Here is a 27,771-nt window from a genome sequence, read left to right on the forward strand (position 1 = left end):
CATTATATACATTAAAGTTAGTACCATTCTAATTTGCTTTTTAAAATTCGTGTGTGGGTTATGATATATGAACTGTTGGTTATTTAAACTTTGCTTATAATATAATACTCAGAATACTACCAATAATGTTTTTATTTGTCCCTTACAGTTAGATGTAATCATTGCAGATCTGGATGGAGGCACTATTAAAATTCCAGAATGTATTCATCTTTCTCAGCTCCCAGAACCACTGCTACATCAGACTCAAATGGCGCTTTCTCTAGTATGTTTTGATATAAACTCATTTCCCACTTTCTTGTCACATTTAAAAGCATGAAAAAAGTATTTTTCAAGAATTTGCTTTCAAACACAGTGAAATATGTGGTTACAAACTAAGAATCATGCCATCACTCCTCGTTTTAGATTAGTGTATTATCTGCAGTTAGAGTTAATACTGTCAGTAGTTTAATCGAATACCAAAGTACAATTTATCACTTTTCAAGAGAAAGGTAAGGGTTTTTCAGTCATAATTGACTATCAGAACCTGAAGTTCTGAGCAGCAGCAACATCTACATTTTTGGAATCCATTCCAACTCTTTATTGATGAGAATATTAGCAAAGAAGTAATCAATAACTCTTCAAGTTACTTTTATAATGCCCCTTTATTAATATTTGAGAATAGCTGATTCTAAGGAATCCTCCAAGTGAGTAGTTCAACTTTGTCTAGAATAAAACTCTTTTTATTGTGTTATGTAGGTTCATTGACTGTAATAGGAGATTGTGATAACTAGCTCACATGTAGAAACAGGAAGCCAAGAAATTAATCCTACGTTTATTACCATGATGTCTGTAAATTTCCTCAGTCTGTTACTTGAAGTAAACCGCTGTAAATATTCTTTTGAGAAAGAAGAAAAAGTAATTTGTTGTTGCCTCAGCAAAATGAAGGGGAAAAAAATTGTTTTAAAAATTCTCCAGGTTTTGCATCCTGATTTGGAAACAGCAGATTATGCCTTCCCTCCCCCGCGAACAGCTTTATCGCACACAAAAATGCTGGTAAGATTTTCTGTTATGCCTAAATTTTTTAAGCAGAAAACTTGAAATTTTGTACTAAACTTCTTTTAAGAATTTTGACTTTGTTTTCTTATCCTTTATTATTGGTGGAGCAAGGAGTTGGCACCTGGACATTGCATTCTGCTCTGTAACAGCACTCTCACGGATTCAAAGCTTTTATAAAGATGCTTGTTATATTAACATGCAAGCATCTTATTTGCCTTCAAAAAAAGTGGTCTTAAAAAGACGACTGAGTCAAATCTGTGCTTTCTTTGTTTCATAGACCAGTGAAGCTGCAAAATCTTGCTGGAGTGGGCAAACTAGTTTTCTGTATTTCTGTCTGTCTTTTATTTGGTAAATGTCTGATTTTATAAACATTAAAAGCATTCAATATATAAATATATAAATCTAAATGAATATATAAATAAAAAGTGAATTTGGGTACAGATTACTGTGGTAATCATGTCAGCAAAACATAAGACCCTGATTTTACAATAGTAATATGTTTGGGCATATTGGGAAAGGAATTGTGTGGGTACTGTGAACACTGTTTTTGTTTTGATGAACCTCACTCAACCTGAATGAACCTGAATGAGTTTTCAACTACATGATTGTAGTTGAAAACGCAGCCCAGAGAGTTATCTACTAAGGTCTAATTAACTTGGATTACAAATAGTTGTGAATCCATGACAACTTAACAACCTAGTAAAGGTACTAGCATTAGCTTGAAGAAACTGCAACTGGGGTTGATGGTGTGAACTAAAATAGAAGAGCCAGTTCAGTTTTAAAGTACATATTGGTTTTGTTTTGAAGGTGTATTCTGCAGTAGTCTAATATTCTTTGCTGCTTGCAATTTTCAAGTTAAAATTTCTTCAAAAATTTATTCAAACACTTTCTAGGACCTCAGGTTTTAGACATAGCTGTGGTCTGACCAGATACTGGCAGTGAAATGAAAATAATGTGAATGACGCAGTATTTGATTGCGGTGGTTTTAACTGCATCTGGCCTGAAGATGACCCTGACCCAAGGCTGCCCTCATCTGTTCATATCAATTCCGCTAGCACTTCCATGTCTTTATAAGCACTCCCCTACTCAATTTGATAAAAATAAACCTGCTCCAGTGTCACCACCTCCAATGGCACTGTAGAGCCACTCTATCATAAGGAACAAATTCTAGCCAAGATACTCACTTTACTTTCGTTAGCATTGATTTTCACTCATGTTAATTCCTACCTGAGATTCACCATATGACCATCTAAACAATTGTATTTGCATTGCCCTGACGCTGACAGTGCTATGCAGGTATGAAAAAAGAAAAACAGGAGAAAAGGTGGGCATGTTCTAAATCTGGTGTTACAGTCCAGACACAGCATCCTGGCATCAGGTGGATTTGTATGTATGCACTTCATGTTATGTACAGCTGCTCTGTTTAACAGATTAGCAGGCATTCTATCAATTAGCTTTATATGAAGGATGAAAAAAAATTATAAAATGAAAATATTTTGACAGTGTGTTCAATGCTTGTAGGATAAAGAAGTGCGAGCGATCTTCCTTAGGCTATTTGCACAACTTTTCCAAGGATACCGGTCATGCCTTCAGCTGATCAGAATTCACGCTGAACCAGTCATTCATTTCCACAAGGTAACAGTGAAGCAGTTGTTTTTATTTGCTTAGTATTTGTAGTTGTTACGTTCTTACCATGTGCCTGCCTTTTGTATCAGTGTTTACAAAACTGAAAGTTAAATCTCATGTGTTTTTTTAAATTGCTGGTGACATGCAAAAATTAATCTCATTTTGACATAGCATAAAATCAGTGCTTTTTAGTGATAAACATGATGCAAACAACATTAAAATTAATTATAAAGAAACATTTGGGGAATCATCAAGGAATTTTGAAAAGATGTATGTTTTGACAAGGCAATAATTGAAGGTGCCAGTTTTGTTTTCTGTGAGATTTGTAAATGTGTACATCAAAATCCTGTTGCATCACACCTGGTATAAATACAGGTTTAAACAGTAATTAGGTAATCTAGGAAGCTTTAATTAGAAAGTACCTCATGTAACTGAAGTCTACTGAAAATGCATAGTTTGCTTGTACAAACCATAGTTGTTGTATTTTTGATACTGATAAAATACTTGCATTCTTTTCTATCTTTAATGCAGGCTGCCTTTTTGGGCCAGCGAGGCTTGATTGAGAATGACTTTCTAACCAAAGTTCTCAATGGAATGGCATTTGCTGGTTTTGTGTCAGAGAGGGGTCCTCCCTTTAGAGCCTGCGATCTTTTTGATGAGGTGAAAACTGTTGTATTTTTTGTTTATTTCTTCTTTTAATCTGAATTAAAATAAAACGTACTGTAACTTTTCAACCTCTAAAAATTTACGTGCTTCCAAATACTCACTGTTTGTTATATAAAATTTCGCTAGTTTCTGTATTCTCATTTTTTATTACTCATGTGTTTCTAGCTTACTTTTATAACATCATGCCCTGTCCATATATATGGAATCAAAGATTTTTGTATTATGATGTATAGGTCGTGGTAATACTGTTCTTATTGTCAGGTTTGAAAATGTGTAATGAATTACATGGTTTAGTACAGAATTGAGTAATTTAATTACGTTCTTAGAAACACTGGAGAAGTAATGTGAAATATTACATTAAATACCCAAGAAAATGAACTGGGACAAACATTTTTTTGCTTTTAAAAATCAGTTCCATACTTTTTCTTTGCTGCTTTTTATTTGAATGTGCAGTACAATTAGAGTTTGGTATTAACTGCTTAGCAACGGTTTATTTGAGAAATGTACATTATAGCATTAGAAATGCTAAAGGAATGACTTGAGTATGTAGGATTTTTGTGTTCGGTTAGTCTATAAGATCTGGCAGCAGAAGCTCTATATATAAGTGAAAATATGTCATGTTGTAGAACGAGGTGACTGCAAATTTTTCCCTTTTTTCTTTTTCAGTTTTAATTTAATATTAACATTCCATAATTTAAACAACGAAGAAATTACTTCTAGTTGAATTGTAAATATTTTTCTTTCTTTTTTTTTTTTTTTTTAAGTTGGTAGCCTTTGAAGTTGAAAGAATAAAGGCTGACGAAGGTAATCCACCAAAAATGATAAAGCATGTTAGAGAACTTGCAGAACAGCTCTTCAAAAATGTAAGTTTACTTGACCTACTGCACTTCAGAATTAGTAACATTGAAAATTCAGTTTTCTGAACTTGATCTGGTATCTGAGAACAGAAATGACTGCTTGTGATGATCATCTGCAGTATAAATATAGACTTTGGAACTTTAAATCCCAACAATTTTGTATGTTAAGGAAGTTCATTATATTAAAACTGATTTATTAAAGTTAATAGTGATTTACCGATGTCCTACTGCTATTTAGCACACAGTTTCCTCTATGTATATTCACTAAATGTATTTGAACTGTTATTTTCTCTGGTGCAACCTATCTGTACTGAACAAGTCTCCTATCTTACCTCAGCAGTTTCCCATAAGAAAACCATATATCCAGTTTGGTGTAGTGTGTTCTTCCAGCAGATGTGCCCTGCTGTGTAACCCAGGCCTCTGGTTTCTATGTTCAGCAAGTGTTAACTATTTAACATCTTATAGATTGCTTTTCGGGCTCTTTGGGTTTCCTAGAATATTGTGTCCAGTTTCATTCGTTCCTTCCTATCATGCCTTTATGTTGTACAGTGCTTTTCTACATTCCCTTAACATTCCATTAAACAGGGATTTTTATTGTTTACTTGTTTTATTTGGCATCAGCTAATCTGCCTCCTCTTCGTATTTCCTGTCGTTATTCAGACCCAACAGAGCAATATCTGTTTTGCAATCAGTCAACACCTTTATCACCCTATCTTTTTCTGTATCCCACTTCCCCAGAACTATAATTTACAACTGTGCTGCTATAAAAAACACAGAAATTTCTAACTAGTGCTAAATTCTGGGCTGGTTTTTTGCCTTTTGTTTTGTTTTGTTTTGCTTAGTTTTTTTTTCCCCGCATAGTGTCTTGTCTTTGAGCAGGTCTCTGTTTCAGGCTAACACTAATGGAAGATTTATTGATTGACAGTTCTACAGCATTCATGTCCATTAGGTTCATTAAAAAGTTAGTGGGCAATAATCAGGTAAACTAATCTGGTTCTTTTTGGTTAGATGGTGGAGATATGTGGATTCAAATGAGAAGAAGGCATGGCAGAAAAAAAATGAGGAATAGCACACTTAATTTTCAGTAAAATCGAGCTATCTTTTAGAAGGTTGAGTTTGTTTTTGTTGTGTTAATTTGTTTCTTACAGTGCTTGGGGCTACAGTGTTACAAGCATATGATTAATGTTGTAATGTCCTTTAAATATAGAAACATTGTTCCAAATTATAATTGATAGTATGATTCTGAACTACTAGTAATAAAATGGGGAACATTTGTATTTGTTTTCTAGTCTACGTATGTCTGTGAGCCTCCCTCTCTCTATATACATGCCTTTTTGTAATGGAGGAATCCATTGTATATGTACAACTTCTCACTTAAATTATTTCTTAAAAATCAGTGTCAAATCTTTTTCATTTTTATTTGTTCTCATGATAAGATTTATTTATACCATTGCGGTTGACATTGTAGTGCGTCACTACCACTAAGTCAATGGCTTCAAAAGTCAAATTTTTAATGATAATGCATCTTTAAATAATGTACTTTGGTAAGCAACATTGCTTCCAAAAATCATGCTTAGAGTGATCTCATCTTAATCTCACCACATGAAATATTCTAATATTATTCTACAGTTTTAATGGTCATCATATTGTAGCTGTAATAGTCTAAATACCTATGAGAAAGAAGGTTTGTTAGGGAGAAATAATGTTTTTATTAGTCTAGCTGGTACAAGTGGAAAGTCTAGACAAGTTTTTGGCATCGACTGCTTCAGTAGTTGAAGACATTAGACCTACATTCCTGATCTGTGTATCATTGCATATGCAAAGCTGGCATTAGCTTTGAGATGTCCAAGATGAAAGTAACTCTTTCTGTATCTTTCCTGTGGAACTCTCTTGTCCATGAAATGGAATGTGAAATAATTATTTTTCCTTTCTGTCGTCTTTCCTCATTTCATATCATCTGTTACCCCCTGTTGATCTTGTGTTCCCTTTCTGAGCCTTGTGTCTCCTGGCATCTGCTACTGTCATCCCAATAGCTACATTTTTGGCTTGTTGCATTAAACTCTCCGCAAAGAATTTGTACAGCTAAGTAGCTCGTTTGTTTTTCTGCATCTGAGACCAAGTGTATCAGTTTGAGACTGCTTTGTCTCAAACTGACGTATTCAGTCTCCTTGTTGCCTTTGGCTTCTGTAAACGAGAGCATTAGGCTAACTGCAAGTTTTCAGTTTGATTGCAAGGTGCTTGCGCTTCTGTAACAGAAATCTGATTGATTAAATGGCACACTTCGGCAGCTGTATGTAGCCAATTATAAGGAGCAGCATAGAGTAAAACTGAATAAGAGTAAGGTCAGATATGACCAATGACAACCCCTGGTATGTGAATGAAGAGAAGAAAATACATTGTTTGATTTGATTAGTAATACATTGCTTATGACGCAAGGTGTGATACTCTTAATGGTAGTAGAAATCTTGTGTTGTATTTAGATCTCTGGAAAAGGTAGAACCTGAAGCCAGAAAACGGACAAAAAAATCAGAAGATTGTCAGCTATTTGAGGAAAAAAAGCATAAAAGCAACCTAAGTTAAACTGTGATTTTCTTTTGCTCTTTTTCTTTTTTGAATTACATTGAATTTTGACAAACATAATTTTATAAAAGCATTTAACAAGATTGGAAATACTATGTTTAATGAATCAAAGATTACACAAATTTCAAACATGTCATTGGTCATCTGTGTTATTTGGCTTAATCTCTTAGGTACGACAGGTAATAACGGTGTTAAAAATGGTTGACACAGCTAGTAATACAAGTTAAGATTTTTGTCTAACATTTTGCCTTTGCCCTGCAGGAGAATCCCAATCCCCACATAGCATTCCAGAAAGTGCCACGGCCCACAGAGGGCTCCCACTTGCGTGTTCACATCCTCCCATTCCCCCGGATCAATGAGTGCCGGGTACAGGAGCTGCTCCAGGAAGGCCTTGCAAGGAGTCAGGGTGCCCCCCCTGCCACTAGGGGTGACAAGAAATGTGTTGTTCCGGCAGGTCCCCCTGTTGGTATGTTTACTTGTTCCCTGACTTCTACTGTTTCTCATGTTCTGAATATATGATCAGCATGGCTGCAGTGTACTGCTACCAAGAAAAAGTACCAAGTGGCTAGAATTTATTCAGTGAAGGGGAACCAAGCTGGTGAAGGGGCTAGAAAACAAAACACATGAGAAAGGGCTGGGATAGCTAGAGTCCTTTAGCCTGGGGAATAGGAGGCGGAGGTTAGACCTTATCTATCATTTTCTACTAATACCAGCACTTCCAGCCAGTCAAGGGAGAAAATTATTCCACTCCACTCTGCACTGGCCTCACCTCAACCAGTCTTTGCAATTTTGGCTGCTGCAATATAAGGATGTAAAGCTATTAGAGAGCCTCCAGAGGTGGAGTACGAAGGTGGTGAAGGGTCTAGAGGGCAAGATGTATGAGATACCTTGGTTTGCTCAACCCGGAGAAGGGGGATGCTGAGGAGAGGGCTTTATTTAAATGTATCTAACTGTCTTCACCTAAATACAAAGAGCAGATGTAAAGAATTTCTCTATTTAGTTTTAATGCCAGAAAAATTCTGTTCATCATAATCATATTCATCTTAATGTGGATAGTGGATGATGGCATAAAAAAGCATATTCAGTAAACATGCAGAATACAGGAAGCTAGTAGAGCCCGTAAAGTTATTCATGAAGGGATTTAGAATTACAATTAATCATGGAAAGTTTGATGTCTGATCTCTGAGTGTTGTCCTTCTCTACCCTTTTTCTTCAAATAATGTATTGCAGTTGCACGGGAATGCTTGACTGACGAGGCAACATTTCTTCAGAAATTCATTTTGGGATTATAATAGGGCAAACATGATCCAGTAATGTCAAACTATTGCAAAAAAAGACAAACATCTTAGTAGGATGTATAAACAGGAGTACAATCAGTGAACCCCGTGAAGAAATCCTTTCATTGTAGTCAGTATCCATTTTTGGACACTGGAAGATCATCTGCATTTTTGGTTGTGTTGGAGGGAGTCCAGAAGAAGGCAGCAAGAATAACCAGTAGTCCGGAGAATGTGATGTGTGTGGAAAGATGGAGAGTTGTTTAGACTGAAAATCAGAAGACTGAGGGGACACGTAGTAGCAGTCTTCAGTTATGTAAGAGGCTGTTAAAAAGAGGAAGGGAATAATCTGTAGTGATAAGAATTAATACGTGTAATTACAGCACTGAAGTTATTTGTCAGGAAAAACTTGGTAAAGTGAAGATTGTGAGGCATATGAATGGATTTCTTGGGAAGCCACAGAGTCTGTTATCACAGAACTTTGGGAACTTATTAGACAAACAAGAGGAATAACATAAATAGAGTTGATCCTGTCTGGGGACAGTGGGGATGAACTAGATGGCCTCTTGTGACCTGTTTCTCTTTGAGTTTGTGTAAAAAGAGGGTAAACTCCATTTACCTGCCATTACTTTTCACTTTATCTTTAAATCTTATTGTCTTATCTGCTACTTATCTGTTATGTTCTTTAAAAGTGTTTCCGAGTTTCCTTTCTTAATGAGTGTATTTTTGTATCAAAACTTTTTTCAAATGACTTTCACAGCCATACTCCCAACTGTCATCAGTGTCAATGTCCTTGTTTACCAGGAGCTCATTATCTATTTAAAAAAAAAAAAAAAAAAAAAAAAGCTACCAAAAAACAAACAACAAAAACAGCAACAACAAACTATCAAACTATTCTGCATCTATAGTCTATTTACTAGATTCTAAATAGAGGAAAAGGATGTTAGATCACCCATTCTCATTTTTTTCTTGAAATTCACAGCAGATCACCACGTTAAGAAAATAAGCTTTAGATCCCAGCAAATTTGCTTTGGAACAAGTGTGTGTGTGTGTATTTATATATACATACAGACATTTTTTGTATCAATTTCTTTTTATTTACGTATTTCATTAGTATGTTAACTTCTTCTGAAGACTGGAATCTTCTTGTGCCTGTAGAAAACCAACGGAGAACATCTACTGCTTTAGTTAAAAATCAGAGTGCTCTGATGTAAGTAGCATAGGAAAAAAGCCAGATGCTATGTTTCCATCTGTATATGCTTAGTGATAGTATTTGCTTATCAGAATAGAATGGAGGGCATGTTGTTTGTTTTGAAGAACTTTCTGGTATTCTTTGTGACTGTTGCAGAATACATTCATACCTGCTTATTCTTCTCTTTCTGTACTAGTTTCCATAATGGAAAAAGGAAGCACAGTTTTCAATAGTGCACAAAGACTGGAAGTTGTTAGGAACTGCATCGCCTTCATTTTTGAAAATAAATTTTTGGAGACTGAAAAGGTAATAAAATAAAATTCTAACTTTCCTACATAAAACGTTGGCACGAATTATTTTTTGTCGTCTTACATTTCAGACAGTGTTATTTATGTAATTTAAGTGATGAAGTAAATAATAAAATGAACAATCTCAAAGTAATCTTATATGCAGTATGAGGCAAATAAATTTGGAAAATCATCATGTGTAAATTTGCTAACTTATACTACCATTGTGAATAGTATTGTCCACATGATTAATTTTTTTAAAGAATAATTGTGTATTGATCTAACCATGTTTTGTTTACATTGAGGCACGTAAACAGAAGATATATACAAACATGCCACTATTTGTCAGCCACAGTTCTTCCAAAATTTTCAGTTGATTAATTGTGCTGTTTTTAAAAGTCAATAGTTTCATGCAACTCAGAGGTCATTATTTCATATCAGGTTTTTTTCAGGTGTTCAAGTTGTTAACATCCTTATTTTTTGACATTAAGATGCCATCCCTTTTTGTAGATTCTGCCTTTAGATTTTAATATTTCTATTCTAGAGCGATCACTCAGATACGTGTTCGAACCTGATTGTGCATCTGAAAATGGCAGTATAATTGTTTTCAGAAATCTTTGGATTTCTCAGAATAGTTTCATCTGTATATCTGAGAGGTGATGTAAACCAAGAAACTCTGGTTTCCTAAGATAGCCTATCAAAATGCATGTGAAAGAAATCCTAATAAAATGTGTAGCTCTCTTTAAAGAGTTTTGAATGCTTGTGTTGCACAGTAGTTTTTAACCTCATTGTCAGCTTGCGGTCAACTAGAAGATTTCAGCAGTACTTTCATACCCTGCATAGAAATGTTGTCCTTTGATAATAAGCTGCCTTTTGTTGTTTATCTTTTGCTGTCTATTAAAACTACCCTAAAGGGACACAGTTGATAATCACTGAGGTAGCACTTGCTTCATCATTAAGCCGTTGGTATAAATATTTTATTGGCCCTGATTTAGGGTAAACTTCATAACAGTCTTGTGGCTCAGTGCTATGAGTGGTATGCATCTTTTAAAACCATTTGTCATTCGCTGTTTATCAAAAACATTGCTAGCTGACCTTGATATGCGAACTCAAGATATCGCCTGGCTGGTACAGATACAGCATGTGCTTTCATGCATAGTAATCCGTTTCTGATTTCCTGTTCATTTTGTGCCTTTCTATATTCACTTATTTCCATTTAGAGGTGTAGATGAAAGATGCTATTTAATGCATTTGGAAAAAACAAAACAAAACAAAATGACAATGGAAAGTAAAGATTGTACTTATAGTCTGATTTTGCTTGAGTCTGTTACATGAAAGTTTGATATTCAAGCCTGGAAGTCATTCAGATACTGTATGTACTGTGACTTGATGTTTCTTGATAAAGAATACATGACAATCATAGTTTTGCTATTTCAAGTTATTGAAGTTAGATTTTCTTTCCTTCAGACCTTGCCTGCAGCTTTGAGAGCCCTAAAAGGAAAGGCAGCCCGGCACTGCCTGACACAGGAATTAGGCCTGCATGTTAAACAAAATCGAGCGATACTGGACCATCAGCAGTTTGACTACATAGTACGAATGATGAACTGTGCTTTGCAGGTACTATATGGGAATGTTTGGTTCTTTGTCTTTATGTTACTGTGATAAATAAAGTCATGTGGAGAAGCAAAATAACTGAATTATAGGACCACGTATTACAGTGATGTAGCAGATATTAGGTGAGAGTGATTTAAGACATTTTGTAGTTGGGCAGATAAAGGAGAAAATGTAAAGATCTATAAACATCTGCTTTGTATGCAAAATAGAAAGGAAACTGTTTCCATTCTTATTAATTTAGAGAGCATTTAGATTCAATATTAAATATTGAAGAGATTCATAATAGCTTTGCATATTTTTTAATGAACTTTTCTGGGTAGTTTTCAACTATGAGTTTCTAAAATGTATAACACCTCTGCCCAGTTTATCAAAAGGTAAGTTTTTCTTCTTTGTTGTCACAAGTGGAAACATATTTGAAGAAAAACATCTGCTTTTTACCTCCATTATTCATAGTTGTAGCTCTAGTTTTTTGTGTCATTGTGTCAGAAACTCTCTTTGGTGTTTCGGTTAATCTATTAATTTATTCTACAGATGATTTATTGGTAAGTAAGTTGTAAACTTTTTAGCAGGTAGCTGTGAGAATGAAGTATATGTATGACTCCTTTTGATCTTCATTTGGTTCAATGTTCTAATTTAATCATATAATAAATGTACTGTTGCGCCTGCTGTACATTCCAGAGTCATAGATTTTTACTTCAAACCAGAAAACAGAATTTTCTGGATGTACCGCAGATTTTGGTCCTAGTCCTAAAGGGAAAAAAAATAATAAAAAAATCAGATTTTTTAGACAACAGGAAGGAAATACAAATATCTTTATTTGTCCCATCTTAACAGATGGAAGAAGAAAATACTGAGTTGAGCAAAGTTCCTTTTCTGAGGAAAGAAACACTGACATTAACTTTTTAAAAAGTCAGCAAATGCAGTTTTTCTGTTTGTGAAAAATTAATGTTCACTCCAGAATTATTTTGGTCCTTCTGGGGTCTTCAAATGTTCATGGAAATGAATGTCTGTAAAGACATATTGAAGTAAGGTAGAATGATTGTTATTTTTCTTAATGAATGTAGCAAAATCAAATCATGCAGAGGAAACATATATATATATAGGTAGATAGATTAAGGAGGCACTGGGTGGGGTTTTTCCCCCTTTTTTTCCTCTCCTTATTTCCTGATAGTATTTTTGTATCTTTGAAACGTAAGATGGAAATTTCCATTTCTCAGTAGTAAGCTTAGCCAATGTGAAAACATCTGAACTCCTGACACTGGGCAGCTAGTTAGTATTCAGTACATCCACTTTAATGACACATGAAATTATTTATTAAGATAAAAGTTTGATTTATAATTTGTCTGTGCACTTTGTTCAGCTGCATTATTTGGAACGATATGTAAATTGTGACATTTTTGGAGCTTCTCTGTATCAGTTCAAGACAAAAATATATTATTAAGAACATAGTTAAGTTTGTCCTTGCTGAAAGAGTCTCAGCAAGTCAGCATTTTGCTGTAGAGGAATGAATTCTGTTAACTGCAGGTCATGAGATCAAGCTCAAACAGTGTCTATTAGAAAAGTACAGAAACTTGATGTTAGAAATGTGAGCATAACTGAAAATATGGTCATGCTTTAGGGGAATGCCAAATTAATGATGATGTAATTTTGGGGTGTTAGATTGCAGTATTGCTTTAAGACCTTACAGAACTATTGGAATTGTCCTTGAATGTCCTGTCGCAGATTTTTCTGTTAATGTTATTGCTTGTTTCCATTAGTTTCTCCAAAAAAGAAACAAATATTGTTATTGCCTAGGAGCATATGGCAGCTAATATGAAAGCTGCGAAGAAGGGAGGACCCAAGGGATATAGGTGATAGGTTGGACACAGTCCTGGCTGTGGTGGGTTAAGCTGGGATGTGTGTTATGTACATCCCAGCTTGATGGTTTTCCCTGGGAAAAGAAACTTCCTTGTGAGACAGGAACCCTGATGTTCCTCACCCAGCTAACCTCTGCTACTGATAATGTGAATTGTTAATAATAATGTGTACAGGTTGCTTAATTCTGTAAGTGTCTTTTGAATGTGAAACTGTATGATTGGCATGTATAGAAATCTTTGTCTTACCGCATATTACAAAGCCAGCAAGATTGCATTCTTACAGTTTACTGCCCATCTCTGCATTGCTGTTCAAGGTTTTCCTCGTTTTTAGTGTGAAGTTTTTTTATGCATGTGTTGCTTGAGTTTATTAAAATAAAAAACAGATACTTTTTCAGAGCTTCTATATACTCATTTGATTGATGAAAAGTAGTACATTAACACAATGCTGGTAATCCCACCACATATATTGTTAGTTGTTGCTAGTCTTTTTATACCTGGTGTGACATGTCTGCTCCCATAATGCCTGAAAATAGATTAAGAGGAATAAAATATTCATGGCATTTCTTCAAGTTAATAGCTGTTTTATTTCAGTGAAATATATGTTATGCTGTAGTTCCCCAAGTATCTGATCTCTAACCATTTTGCAACTGGGAGGAAGGGAAGAAAAGGGTATTTCTCTGCTTTCTGTAGAGATGACAAAACTTGTGTTTGCCAGATCTCTGGTGTTTGTCAGCATGAGTCTCTAAGTCCAAGTGTGGCATTTTTTTCAACTATTCTTCTTTAGCCTACTTACATTTTGAAAGTATCAAGCAAGACATTGCTGCAAGTTTTCAATAAACCCATGGTGTATGGAATTGTACAGGACGACATTAGATTAATTTGCCTTCTTTATCAAGTACAGAGTTGCATGCCAGGCTGTATGGTAGATAGACAGCTTTGCAAACACAGTTAAGATATGATGCAGTGAGTCAGTACTGATGTGTGAAAAAAGTGGTTTACTGTTTTCTGTTTGCATTTGTGAAGTGCAGACCATTTACTGCTGCTGAAATGAAATGAAATGAAAGAATTATTTCTGATCATTCATAGTAATATAAAAATAAAAATGACGTGAGGATTCATTTAAGCTCACTCTCTTGGGGTTGAGTAGTCTTTGGCCACGTGCTAAAAATGTTATTTTCATTCCCTGACTAAGAATTCTTCCCCTGAGAAGTCATACATTCCAGCAAGCACTTAAAGCAACCTGTACTACAACAGCGGTTAGTGTCTGTGGTAGCAGAAGTTGTTAGATTCTTTTCCATATGTTATATAACTAAATTACTGTTAAAAACCACCTGTGTTAATCTATTGATTGGCAATTTATTCATACAGATAGCAATATAATGTGAAAAATGTGAAAATATTACTTTAGAAATGGCTTTTGTGGTGTTTGATATCTGCTGTTGTGGTTACCTCAGAATTATTTGCAGCTACATGCAGATTTCTATTTTAAGGTTTTCATTTTCTCTAATGAAATATTTTTAATTATTTTCATATTTTTAAAAAGGCCGCCAATACTAACTCTTAAGGAGCTAAAAAGGCTATATGTTAGCAGAGGAGTGCTTTTGCTATGTAACTATGCTTTGAGCAATGGTTTTATTGTTAATGCAGATTAAGAAATAATGGCCAAAACCATGTTGAGGTCAATTTTTCATACTTAGCCATTTTTCTCAGAATTCAGTTTTGCAAATACCATCCAATAACAAGAAAGATTTTATTACTCCTGAGAGAAAATCAACCATGTGTGTGTCATATGATTCAAATTCTTGGCAATATAAAGGTTAAATGAACTAGCATTTCTCATATTTTATGTTGAAAACTACATTGCCAAACATCTTTCTTTGGAGGGTGATAGGAGGTCTTTCTTTCAGCCTTTTATTCCATGGCCTGCCATTTGTTACTGGGTTTGTGTTCCTGGAAGCAGTCACTTTCAGAGATGATGGTTGAACAGCGGCATTATTGTAAAGTATTTTAAAGTATTTCAAAACAAAGAAAACATTTAACAAATTAAAAAGTTTAACAGGGCCATGATTAACTCTATTAATTAATCAGTTCTTAACAACTGGATCTTTTTTGTAGTCATGGGGTTATATAAATCCCGCTGCCCCCAGGTTTGGCGGGAATATCTTTGGGAGCAGGGCAGCAAACTGGGGCTTCTCCTCAGGGAGAGGCCCTATGCAACGTGCACCCACAGAACTGCTCCCACCTTGCAGCTTCTAGTCCTTGCTTCTGGTAAGCTGAAGTAACTCTGACTTTTTCTCAATCTTAGTGTTTCAGTACAAACAGTACACAATGGGAGGGTATTTTTGCTAATAAAAGTATCAGCAGAGATACTTGAGTGCTGGTGCTGCCTGTTGCTGTGGGGTTCTGAACTGGCTGGGGTCAGCTGCAATTTTACATGGCATTTCCAAAGCAATGTAAGCATTTGGGGGGAAATACACAGAATACAGGGCATCCCAATGGCAGATGGCTGATCTGTGGCTGTGTTGTGATGCTTTCGGTCAGATCCTACATGGCTTGCAGATAGGTTAATAAAAATGAGACACCCTTTTCACACTTCAGTGTTGTGTTGAAACCACATAGCTTCGTGGAGCTTGGTGTGGTATGTTCTGACTGCTCTTAAGTATTCATTACTGTTAATTGCATCCTTGTGGCTGCCGCACATTTCTAATAACTCTGTGTTCTAAATGTTTTTGGTTGTCTTGATGAAAAGCAGACATGTGCATGTATGCTACTCGCTGTTGTAAATAAAATAAGTCTGGGTTAGGAATTGTGTTATACTGCTGTGTAGTGACTCTGGAGCCTGCTCATGAAAGAGATGGAAGGTAAGTGGTTGTTTTTTTGTTTTTTTTTTTAAAAGATGTTTCTTGATGTTTAAAAGGGTAGGCTTTTCACTAGTAAAGCAACTTATGTGAAATCAGTGACTTCTGTTTTCACAAGTTTTCCATTTATGCTTTCCATCTTTTTATTAAATATAAAGTATTTGTATTAAGAATGTTATATACATATATATTGTGTTTTTCAGAACGAGGACATAATTCAGCGTAGATTTGTGTATAATACCATTAAACATATGTACATGCACTTCATCCATATTGTGTCACTTCTTATATACAGTAAGAAAGAAAATGTGATGCAGTATTTATGTTTGGTACCCAATCATTGAGCATATTTCTATGGCATCCCATATGGATATGTGCACGTGGCTTTAGTTCAGTCTTTTATTACTGAAGTGAAGGGCAGGAGTTTTTCTGTCTAACGCAGTCTCTCTGGTCTTCCCCACGTCACATTCTTTTTTGGGAATTTTCATCAAAAAGTTGCCAGTCTGCTATAAAATAATCATCTTTTATTTATTTTTCACATGCTGTCATTTCTAAAACAGAACATAAAAATATATTAGAAGTCTTCTAATCATTTGGTTGCTATGATGTTTATATAACCTTTGGTTTAAACAATTGAAATGTTGGCTGCTTGTGTTCAAAAACTGAAGTATGATGTTGAGAGAAATACTATAAAGTACAGCCGAGTTCTGGGCTTTGTCAATATTTTGTGTAAACTTTCACAAATGCATTAATGTGACACAAAGCAATGAGCATATGTGGCATTTTAGAATGAATTTTGTTGTTGTTGTTGTTTGTTTGTTTTTTTAAGGAAAAAGTCTTAAGGAATAAATTTCATTACAATAATAGATGTATCTCTACTGTTACATATAAAAAGAAATCTGTGCAAAGTTCTGGAACAACAACAACAAAATTTTAAGCCAGATTTATGACCTATGTGAATTGTTTTTTAAGGTGTACACGAAAATACCACATAAATAAGCTACAGTGAAGATTAGTAATTCCTTGCTGTAAGCAGATGAGGGGGTGGAAGGAGCAGCTTTAGTATGTACTGAGGCAACAAAGTATCAAAGTATTAAAAAATGACTTCAGGTTATAATCTAAAAGAAACAAACAACCTTACTCCACTTCCCCCAGTAAAATTCTTCAGGTCTTAACTATAAAATTCCACTTGGGAGCTGGGGATTGGAATTACAGTGACACATTTAACAGTCTAAAATTTGACAGTGTTTGCGAGAGTAGAAATATAATTAATTTCCTATGTAGATTATTTGTCTTTAGACAACAAAAATAACTTACTTTGACATGAATGCAAATTCCTCTGGTCATATAAACGCTGTGAAAAACCCTTGCTTTGCTGTTAATTGAGAAAATATCAACTCAGAGAATTTGTATGCCTAAATAAGTTGCATAGAATTGTTATATAATATTCTTTGTTCCTTCCAGGTGTATGGAACAGTAGAAAAAGGTTTTGCAAGGGAGAAAAAAAAATTTTTTTTTTCATAAGAGAACATATGTTAATGTAGGCAAAACCAGTGGACTAAAATAGCCTCTCATGTACTGTTTTCGGGCCAAGCTAAGGATTCTAAGCTATTGATTTCATTGGAATTTATTCAATTTTATTTATGAACTTAAACAAAAAAAAAAAAACTACAAAAAAAAAAAACCAAAAACCAACCCCCCATTTAAAGGAGAATACTTATTTTAATTGACTATTTTGGAACCTTGCCTTTGTCGTTAGGGAATAGCTGAAATAGTAACCATATGTGGTTCTGTTTAAAAGCCACAGACCACAACTACAGTCCTGTTAACACAATTTGTTACTTAGCCTCTGAATTATACGTTTAAGAAAGTCGTAGACTTGGGTCCTAGCTTGATTATGATAGATGGCTATTACCTTCATAATCTCCCATCCATTTCACCTCCGCCCCTACAGAGCTGATTAGCATGTAAAGCATAGTTTCTGTGAAGAAAATTGACAGTAGTCTTGCAGTGTTTTATTTTTCATTACCTCTCAGGCATAGTGGACGAGCAGTGTCGTATGGCTCAAAGACACGAAAACCATAATTACAGAGCATCAAAAGTGGGATGCTGAGATGTATTCAACTTCTTTGATTATCTCTATTTCAGTGAACTTTAAATAAGAGATTCAGGCTGCCGTTTGTATTTTATACACACTCATCGCAAAGAATTGCTTGAGGATAATTTGGTATAATGCAAAGATATGAATTTTACTGATCTTGTGTAATTTCTAGTACCACAGTGAAGGCAAAATTTACATGTAAAAACAATAGGCATAAGAATTGATTCACTTAAAATCAGTCAAGGAAAACGTAATTGGCTGCTCGTGAAAGCTAGCTTTATGGAAACATGGAAGATCCTACCTGAAGTCTAATCGTGGTGCCCTTGGTAGTATTCATTCTTTGCTTTACATCTGGGGGCATCCTTTGCTTTCAGGTAAGAACAGGTGTACTAAAATAAATGAGTATTCTGATTATTCAAAAATTCAATTTCAGTGGCCTATTTGAAATTCATATATTTTGAGGTCACTTTGGAAACTCTGGGAGAACTGCCTGTTCTTCAGTGTGGTTTTCCACAAGAGCTTGGGAAAAATAGTGAGGCACTCAGAAAACGTCTGGGTACAGAAACAAACTTTTCTGATGTCGGATGTCGTTATCCATTCAGACTTTTATCATTCTCCATTAATACTTATAAATAGTGTGATTTTTTATTTTTTTTTTTTGAGGGGACAGTTCTGATTTTTTTTTTTTTTTTTTTTGGGGGGGGTGCTTTTTGCTACGTCAGATTAAAGTAAATGTACCTAAGTAAACATGTTTTCTAGGTGTATGTTTCTTTCACAACAGTTTTAAAACTTTTGGCTTCACTTGTGGATAATATACATTTAAGGGAGCATCAGGAGAAGTAAGGATGCTTGCATAAAAAGGGAGTGAGTATCGTAGGGAGGGAGAATCACATGCTCCCAGTTACTTCTTGGTAAAGGGACTGTTCTGTATTTTACAAAAAATAACCAACCAAACTACAACAAACTGCTTAAATCTCCTACATCTATTCTTACCTGATTTTCAAGATTTAAAAAAAAAAAATAAAAAGAATAAATAGAATGAGTAAGTGTGTTTCTTAGCTTTCTTGTCAATAAGAGATTGACCTCAGAGGTCCTTGGGGGTAGCTGAAATTCTGGTGGAGCCTGTAATCTCCATGGTAGTAATGAAATGTCATTGGCTACTCAGGCAACAGCCTAATAAGAAAGTAATCATGAACAAATTAGTTTCCGATGAAGTCGTTTTAAGTCATAACCTAAATATGCTCAAAATTCTCCAGTAAAAATTTTCCAGAGAGAAACCTTTCCAAAACTTACTGGGAAGACTCTATACAACACTTGATTATGCAATTTATATGAGCTGCTAAACCTGCCTGTACCATACCACTGTAAAAACTTGACTCTGTCAGAGTTTTGTATGAATATGTAATTATTTAGAAATGAAAACTGAAATAATTAAGTAAAAATGAAGTTTGGTTGGCAGTTTTGAGTTCAGGAAGAGATAGATGCCTGTAGGAGCTTGTTCTGTATACCTTTCTTCATGTCCTACTTCTTTTTCTCTGCCATTTGTTTCAGCATGAGAGTACCTCTGTTGTTTGTTTTTTGCCCTTCTTTGTTGTTTACTTTCTCATATTTATTGTAGAATTATTGTAGAATTCTAGGATAGCTCAGGTTAGAAGGGACATGAAAAGGTCATCAGGACTAACCTGCAGCTGAGGATGTTGATGTTCTGTGTGTGAAATCAAGGTACCAGGTAAGTTCTCCCACTTAGTGGGGTTGAAGTACAGGGGATTGGTGTGTTTTCAGTTTCCCAGGCAAGTGCAAGGAAGCATTTTGAGGGTGTACATTTCTGAGCTTTGCTTTGATGATCTGAGGAGCCAGGACTCACTTTCTATATGTGCAACAACTTACTCTTCTTCACACCTTAGGTGTTATGTATTCTTACTTCGTTTAATGTTCACCGTTTGGCAGCCATTTAAAAACTAATATTAAAACTCTTGTATTTATTTTATCATCACTCCATAGTGATTTCTCCAACTTATTTTTTCTCATGACTGCCAACTAAATTTCTAATTGTTATTACAAAATAGTTGTATCTTTGTTGACTATGTTTAGGAAATCACTGCATCAGAAGAACATAAGCTAGAAGCCTGCTGTTCTGTAACTTTCTGCACTTTACGTTAATTTAACATTTCTTCAATACTTGTTTTGAGTCGCTATTTACGTATGAGACGTATCTGCTTTACAGAAATGTTTGCAATACTGTAAGGTTCTGCAATAATCATCTAGTGATTTTCAGTATTATGGTATTACTCTGTAGTTTTTCTTTATGATTATTGGTATGCTAGCAAAAGATGACAGGTGATATGCTTTTCCTAATACTTTAGCTGTTCCAACCCTGCTTCCTCCTTCCACACACCCTGAGCTTCCTCTTCTCCAGTCTGAACAGCCCCAGCTCTCTCAGCCCTCCCTCACATGTGAGATGCCCCAGCCCCTTCATCATCTTTGTGGCCCCACACTGGACCCTTCCAAAATCAGACATTCTATATCTTTAAATATAGATGTATTTCTAACAGTGTTTATGCACCCAAATGAAATAATCACATTATTTTAGGTATTGATAAAAGCTTCCGCTCATTTGATCTTGTTATTAGTTATTTCCTGCTATAAGGTGGTGTAGCCCATGTTATTGTTGTCTGCTGAAAAGAATTGTGTTGGTTGAAGGGATACCGACAAACTAAAAATTCAGCACATAGGGTATTTCTGTATTTAACTTGCTCAAAATGATCTGCATCTGACATTTAATAATAAGGTATTTTCTAGAGATTTTCATTTGAGTAAGGTGAGCAGCACCTCCGTGTTTTTGCTGCAGAGGTGATAAATTTTGGCAGACACTTGGCTGTCATGTGTAAAGTCAGTCAAAAGAGTTGTATACTTTGAAGACAATGGTGAAAATGTATTCTGTTTAGTTATCATGCCCTTATTGAGGTGGATCCAGAGATACTGCTGCAATTGCCATGTTATGCTGTCCCTTTCCATCAGGCAGCTTTCCAGCCACACCTCCCCAGGCCTGTAGGATTGCCTGCAGTTGTTGTGACCAAAATGCAGGAACCGACACTTGGCCATTGACCTTGGCCCATCGATCTAGTCTATCCAGGTCCCTCTGTAGTGCACTTCTCCCTCTGACAGATCAACAATCCCTCCCAGTTTGGTGTCATCTGCAAACTTACTGAGGGTGCACTCACTCAAGATCATCAATGAAGGTGCTAAACAGAAGCAGCCCCAGCACTGAGCCCTGGGGGACACTGCTGGTGACCCGCCACCAACTGGATTCACCTCCATTGAGCACAACTCGTTGGGCTTGGCCATCCAGCCAGTGCTTCACTCAGTGGAGCGTATGGGCAGCCAGCTTCTCCACAAGAATGTTATGGGGGACATTGTCAAAGGCCTTACTGAAGTCCAGGTAGACCACAGTGACAGCCTTACGCTTATCCACCAAGCAGGTCACCTTGTCATAGAATGAAATCAGGTTTGTCAGACAGGATCTTCCATTCATAAACCCATGCTGACTGGGCCTGATCCCCTGGTTGACCTTTAATTGGTTCATGATGGTTCCTGAGATTTCATTGCCTTTTATTTGCTTCCATAGCAAAATTCCCCTTTCCCTGTATACATTTTTCCTCCCTGTACTTTCAAGAGGATAGGAATAAAACAGAAAAGCATTTGGAATAAACCCTTCAGGAAGGAAGATAAAATAGCCCAGGAGATGATCTGTCAGGAATAAGACAATAAATAAATAGTTGGCAACTCAAAAGCTTACGAAGACGTTCTCTGTGATTAGTTAGCTGGATACCTTTGCTAGAAATGATTTTGGAAGGCTGCAGAACAGGGAAAGAAAAGGATCATGCCAAGATTTCATATAGTTTGTATCAGACAAACAGTATTACTGAAAGGCTGGGCTACACTGATGTTTCCCTACCACGCTTCTGCTTCTTTGGTCTATGCAGCAAGCTCAGGGATTACTTCTTCTTTCTGTGTTTGCACTACAGAACTCTTTCTAGGGGGAAAAAAAAAAAAAAGAGCAGGAATTTGTTTTGAGAACATCCAAGATGTCATTTCATCTAGGTGTGCAAACCAGTATATTTTGGGAGCTTGCTTTTTCACTTCTGCAACCAAAGTGGGGGTCTTCACAGCATTCTAAACTTTGGATTTCCTGCTGCCATTTGAAAATCCCAGAGAGAAGTATTAGTGCAAGAAATTTTAATACTGGAAATTACGTCCACAATTGCCAGTTCAAAATTGTTGTACGGTTTATTCCATTGTTTTTATTTCTCTCCTACAAGAAATGCCTCACCCTTGTTTTGATTTATATTCATAGAAAAACACTTTATTAACATTAAAGGAACTAAATTTTAATAAAAATTTCATAGAAACACTAATTCCACTTACCATACTTGTTATATTGAACCACAGAAGTGTAAGATTTCAAATAAAGCCTGTATCCATATGAAGGAAGCTGCTGCACGTGCAGTGGAAAGTACAACCTGTACACTTAAAGCACTTCACAATAAATTAAATGAAACATCTATATTCTCCTAGGATTTCCTGTAGCTTAAATACTTCTATTAGAATGCGTGTATTTCACTGACGAATGTTATCTTAAAAGAAGCAGCACTGTACTAAATCAAGCAGCTCTTAAAATGTCTGAATCTCTTGAGCTTTCCAAGCTTTTCAAGAACATTCTTCCTTGCTCACGCAGATTTGATGTCTTAATCAAGATGGACATTGCTCAGCAACATGCTTCACTACCATGCCCTACACATGTCCTTTAGTTTCCCAGATTTGCTTTAGTTATTCTTGTATGTGAGCCATTTAAACAACTTTTAGTGACTAGGGTTATATAACCATGAATTTGTTGTTGGTTTCTTTTTTGCCTGAAGTTTGAGTTTTGAATTAAACAACTTCTACAGTAATTTTTATTAAAGTTGTTAAAACTGGAGCTACTTTCTTAAACTCAACAGAAAACTTGCACTGTATTCTTTTAAGGAGCCAAGAGGTCTGGCTGCAGTGTTGGCAGCAAACAGTTTAGGTTTCATCAAATTCACTGGTGCAACTAAGGAAATGTCATTTGTGCCTAAGCATGGGCTTAGGACCTTACGGACTTTCTGAAGATTCACAGCCTTGTAAGAGGCAGAATTACGACAAAAAAAATCTGCTTCCAGCAGCTGACACTTGTTTTGCGAATCAGAAATGGAGCTGCACCAATGAAGCTGATCCAAAAAAACTTCTTCCAGAAGCAGCTGGTCATTGTCATTCTTGTTGTCCTTTGGTGCAGCTGTATATAGACTGATATCTCTGCCAAAACCATAGCAAAGTGTCTCAGTACTATAAAGGTTGGTGTAGAAAAGCTGAAGCTGTCCAGCAAGAAGATGTCAAATACAAATGCACCTCAAAAAGCAACTCCACTTGCAGTTTGTGGGAAAAGCATGACAGACATGTGGGTGTATTCCCTGAAGCACCTGCCAAAAACCTCCAGATGCAGTTGGGATGTGCATATGTTTGTGTGCTTAATGATATGGTTATATGTGTGTATACATACATATAAGTATATATACTATGTGTGTATACACACATATATGTATATATACACACACACACATATATATAAAATTGACATCAGCTTTCGCTGATGATTTTTTCCTGTCATACATAATTATTTCCCTTTATGTATTTAGGTATTCTGGGTGATTTTCAGTTGTGGACTCTGCTGGCAGTTCCCTTCCCATGGACAAAATCCTTAAACTCTCTAATTGTTTTGTTCTTCTGCCCCTTCTATGAGTGTATTTTTAAATAATACTAAAATTTTTACTGATTTTGACTTAGTACTAGATAGATATTCTTCCCCTTCCTTTCTTCCCTAAGTCTTCCCAGTTGTTTCCAACTTTCTACTCTTTATCTCATATATTTCTTTTAAGAAATTCAGTATTGTAAGTCCGTTAACTTCTTCTGCCAGTTGATTTTCTTATAATATTTTTCTTTCCCGATGTCAAGGTACTTCATAATATTTGCATCTCCTCTCATTTTGAACACCTGTTCAATTCAGCTTCAGTATTATCTAGTTTACCTATTTCTTGGAACTTTCTATGCTCTGAAGAGTCTGCAGCAATAAGGGAAGATAATTTGCACCTTTTTTTGAATTTTAGAGCATGATCTTACTTTGACAGGTTTAGCACAGCACATGATTCCTATACTTTTTCATGGAGTTAGCACATCCCATGGTCAGGACTTTGCACTTGTCTTTGTTGGTATGTTCTTGATAGTCCCATTCTCCAGCAGCATGTGATGCGAGTTAGTAGCAGTCTTCCCATTCAGCAATTTATTGCTTCCTCAAATTTGGTGTCATTGGTAAACTTAATTAAGATATGTTTCATGCAATTTTCCACTTTGTTAATGGAAACATTAGACATTATTTGCTACAATATCAACCCCTGAAAACATGACTCATAACTAAATCTCCTATTTATCTTTAAACCATTGGTCACTGTCTTTTCAGTGACAATCCGGTTATTTATCCACTTACCCATGTGAAACATCTCTCCTCAGTGTGGCTACTATACCAAGGGAGCCTGCATCAACTGCCCTGCTAAAGTCACAGCTGCATACTGTGCACCACTCAGCTGCAGGGCTTGTTATTTTAGCAAAGATGTCAATCAAGTCAACAAAGATGTTGATCTGATGTTTTCCCCTGTCAGCATGTGCTTTCTGTCCTCAGTTTCTTATTTCTCCTGTATCCAAAAAGGCCTTATATGAGGACTTGCTCCCTAAGATGAGATAGTCCAGGCTAGATCTCCCAAATCTTTTCCTTGCCTTCATGGAGGTCTTGTCCAACATTTTCATTTCTGTTTCCTCAGAAATTCAGTAATAATTAACTCAGTAACTCAAAGAAAACTTGGAGAAACTTGGAGTTTAGAAGATGTCAGTGAGGGTTATAACATAATTAAAAATTGCTGTGCCATCAAAAATTGTCTCGTTTATAGTTTTCTTTTTGAAATATCTAAACTTCCATGCACTAGTATAGGTTTCATCTTAATAGAAGAAATATTTTGTTTACATTGAAAACAATCAATAATTGGAACAGTCAGCCCAGGTTCATGGTAGAATCCCTATTTCTGTAAGTTTTCAAGATACAGCTGGGCAGGGAGCTAGGATGGATGACAGAGTTCTAACATTATATGCTATTTAATGGAAAATTTTCAGTCTCTACTATTTCCAACTTTCATTTGTTCAACTTGTTCGATCTCTCTGTAGTGAATCAGACCCAGAGTCTTCTGGTAGATCCATTGTTTTAGATGACTGTTGTCTCTTTGCATTTCATAAAATGGCTATAAGATTCCTCTTCCATCCAAACAGTATTTCCCAAAATGAAAAAATGATTTCTCATTGAATCACTTTTTATAACCATAGAAATCTAATACTGGAAAGGTGTTAATTCATAATTAAAAGCTCATATATAACGTGCACTAATGATGTCTGACGCTTTTTTATTGCAAGTTTTAAAATTAGAAAATCCCGTGAAACTTAACAAAGATTAGAATTAAGGAATGTGAACATACATACATACTTGAAAGTTTGTGACTTTGTGAATGAGTTATTAGAGATGCTGCTGTGCTCCAAATGGATGCTAGAATGCATAGGTATGTGTAGTTTGTGCTTATGAACCAATTTGCTAAGTGATAATTGGACTACATAGGGATATTGCACCTATTTTAATAGTATTTTATATATATATATGTTTTTGTTAACTAACTCAGTTAACCAGGCCGTCTGTGAAGTGCCTTATAAAGTAACCAGTAGTATGTTTTGCAGTCTGCTGGGACATTAGGCATACTCTGCAGTCTGTATATGTATTGTGAATTAATCACCCCTTTCAAACTGAATAGCTAATGAATATTGATCACTGTTCAATCATGAATAATAACGCATTGTATCGCTTGAGTGTTATTTGTCAAATACTTTTTACAAATTACTATGCAGGACCTTTTATCACAGCTGGTGTAGTTTAAGGTTTGGACAGAGTCACTGTGAATGAAGCCCTGCTGTGAAATAAAAGTCAAAAGGCATCTTGGCATCCCAACCATTTCCTTGGGAGAAGATTACAGCCTGAGTATGTTGAACTTTATTGCCATGGGCCTCATGACAGTATTCAGAAACATGCATGGCATTTCTGTTAAAGAAACTCAGATGTGCTTAGACGCAACGGATGGCATTCTTGTGTTTATCAGTATCTTAAAAAAAAAAAGGAGAAGAAAAAAAGTAGTGCTTTTTTAGTAGTGTTTTTTTATTCTTTTGGGGCATAGTAGAAATTCAGTGAAGAATGTGTAATTTATGCACATAAAAACTGAGGTTCCTGATTTCCTAAACATAATTTGTTGCAAGAAAGAGGAAACTACTAGTCTTGAATCCTAGACAGAAATGTATTTGTTGAGAAAGAAAAAGGGGTGGAGGCATGGAGAGAAAAACTCTTTGACTGAAGTGTCATTGCCTGTGTTGGCTTGCTGGGAGATCAGAAGTGTGATGCAGTTGCATGGAGAAAATATTCTGATTGTTAACTTCTGAATACAAAAAATAAAGCAAAAGGAAACATTTAGAAAATCAGTGAAAATGATATGCTTGTGTGATTCCATCTGAATTGCATCAATTAAATTCTGTCTTTTATATGTTATAAGGGTAGACAAACCTATGAGAATTGAGGGTCAGGTAAAGCCAAATACGAAGTACTCGATGAAATAAAATCCTTCCAATATGGAATGGGATCTCCTGCTGCCCTCAAAGGCAGGTTTGCAACATTTAGCATCTTACTGCTGACATCTGATTTCTTTCATCTGATTCATTTCTTAATGAAGTGGTTCTAATGAAGGCCCATGGTCAGGCAGGATGGCCACACTGTCTAAACAAATTGGTGAGAATTCTTCTGGGTTGGGTGCTATTCCTTTGTCATCACCTTTGGCACTTGTATTAATATACAATCTCACTGTCTTGTAATGGCTATAGAAAGTGAAGTTTTACATGTGGCATAAATCACAGGTAAAGTCTGTCCACTGTGGGCTTCCTTTGCTGTCAGACAGTCACCAAGTAGCAATCTGAGAAGTTGCTTTTCAAAAGCTCATAGCATGACTGTAGTGAATGTTAAACTGGAAACAAGAGGTAATAAGAGCTTAAAGCTTCTGTTTTTATCTATCAAGAATTACTGCAACAGTACATAAATAGAACAAAAGTTAAATTAAAAACTTGAAGTAATGAGTAACAAATGTAAAATGTGCTGTGGTCATTTATGAAGAAAGGTCCTGGGCAGCCTGGTCTAGTATTAAATGTGGAAGTTGGTGGCCCTGCCTGTGGCGGGGGGCTGAAGATTCATGGTCCTTGAGGCCCCTTCCAACCCAAGCCAGTCTGGGGTTCTGTGATTTGTGAAAATGTGAAGCTCTGAAAGTAATGAGAATTAAATACTCAGTAACCATTACTGTATGACAGCATCTTCCATGTTTCCTGCATATTCTCATGGTTCTGTTAATGGATTAGTCTACAAGTAATGAGCTATATGGGTCTTCGAAGTGTGTCTTCATATACTGTCTCTCAAGTCCCAGAAGAATTGTATCTAGTTTAAAAAAACTTCAGTAAAGTTGGAATTAATCTTTGGTAATGAGGAAAATAAGAACTTTTGATCCCATTATAAAGAAGCAGTGGTTAGCAGTGCTGCTAATCTTACTGGGCAAAGTGCATAGCAATGCCAGAAAGCAACTGCATGCTAACTTTCACTGAAAAGACCATTTGCTTCTTTCAGTAAGAAAATTC

At 35.7% G+C, this 27,771-nt stretch overlaps 1 protein-coding gene across 5 annotated transcripts in view; it reads left to right on the forward strand.

Moving 5' to 3' along the window:
• SBF2 (SET binding factor 2) overlaps positions 1-27,771 on the forward strand; it is a 215,209-nt gene that overhangs the window by 122,939 nt on the left and 64,499 nt on the right. For all 5 annotated transcript variants that reach the window (XM_015864003.2, XM_015864005.2, XM_015864006.2 and 2 more), the window contains exons 9-16: positions 149-262; positions 955-1,032; positions 2,557-2,670; positions 3,193-3,321; positions 4,092-4,190; positions 7,026-7,230; positions 9,427-9,536; positions 10,985-11,134. In XM_015864003.2, the coding sequence (XP_015719489.1) occupies positions 149-262; positions 955-1,032; positions 2,557-2,670; positions 3,193-3,321; positions 4,092-4,190; positions 7,026-7,230; positions 9,427-9,536; positions 10,985-11,134 (999 nt within the window). The remainder of the gene's footprint in view (positions 1-148; positions 263-954; positions 1,033-2,556; positions 2,671-3,192; positions 3,322-4,091; positions 4,191-7,025; positions 7,231-9,426; positions 9,537-10,984; positions 11,135-27,771) is intronic.

Source organism: Coturnix japonica, chromosome 5 (assembly GCF_001577835.2).
Source record: "Coturnix japonica isolate 7356 chromosome 5, Coturnix japonica 2.1, whole genome shotgun sequence".
Taxonomy (NCBI): Eukaryota; Metazoa; Chordata; class Aves; order Galliformes; family Phasianidae; genus Coturnix; species Coturnix japonica.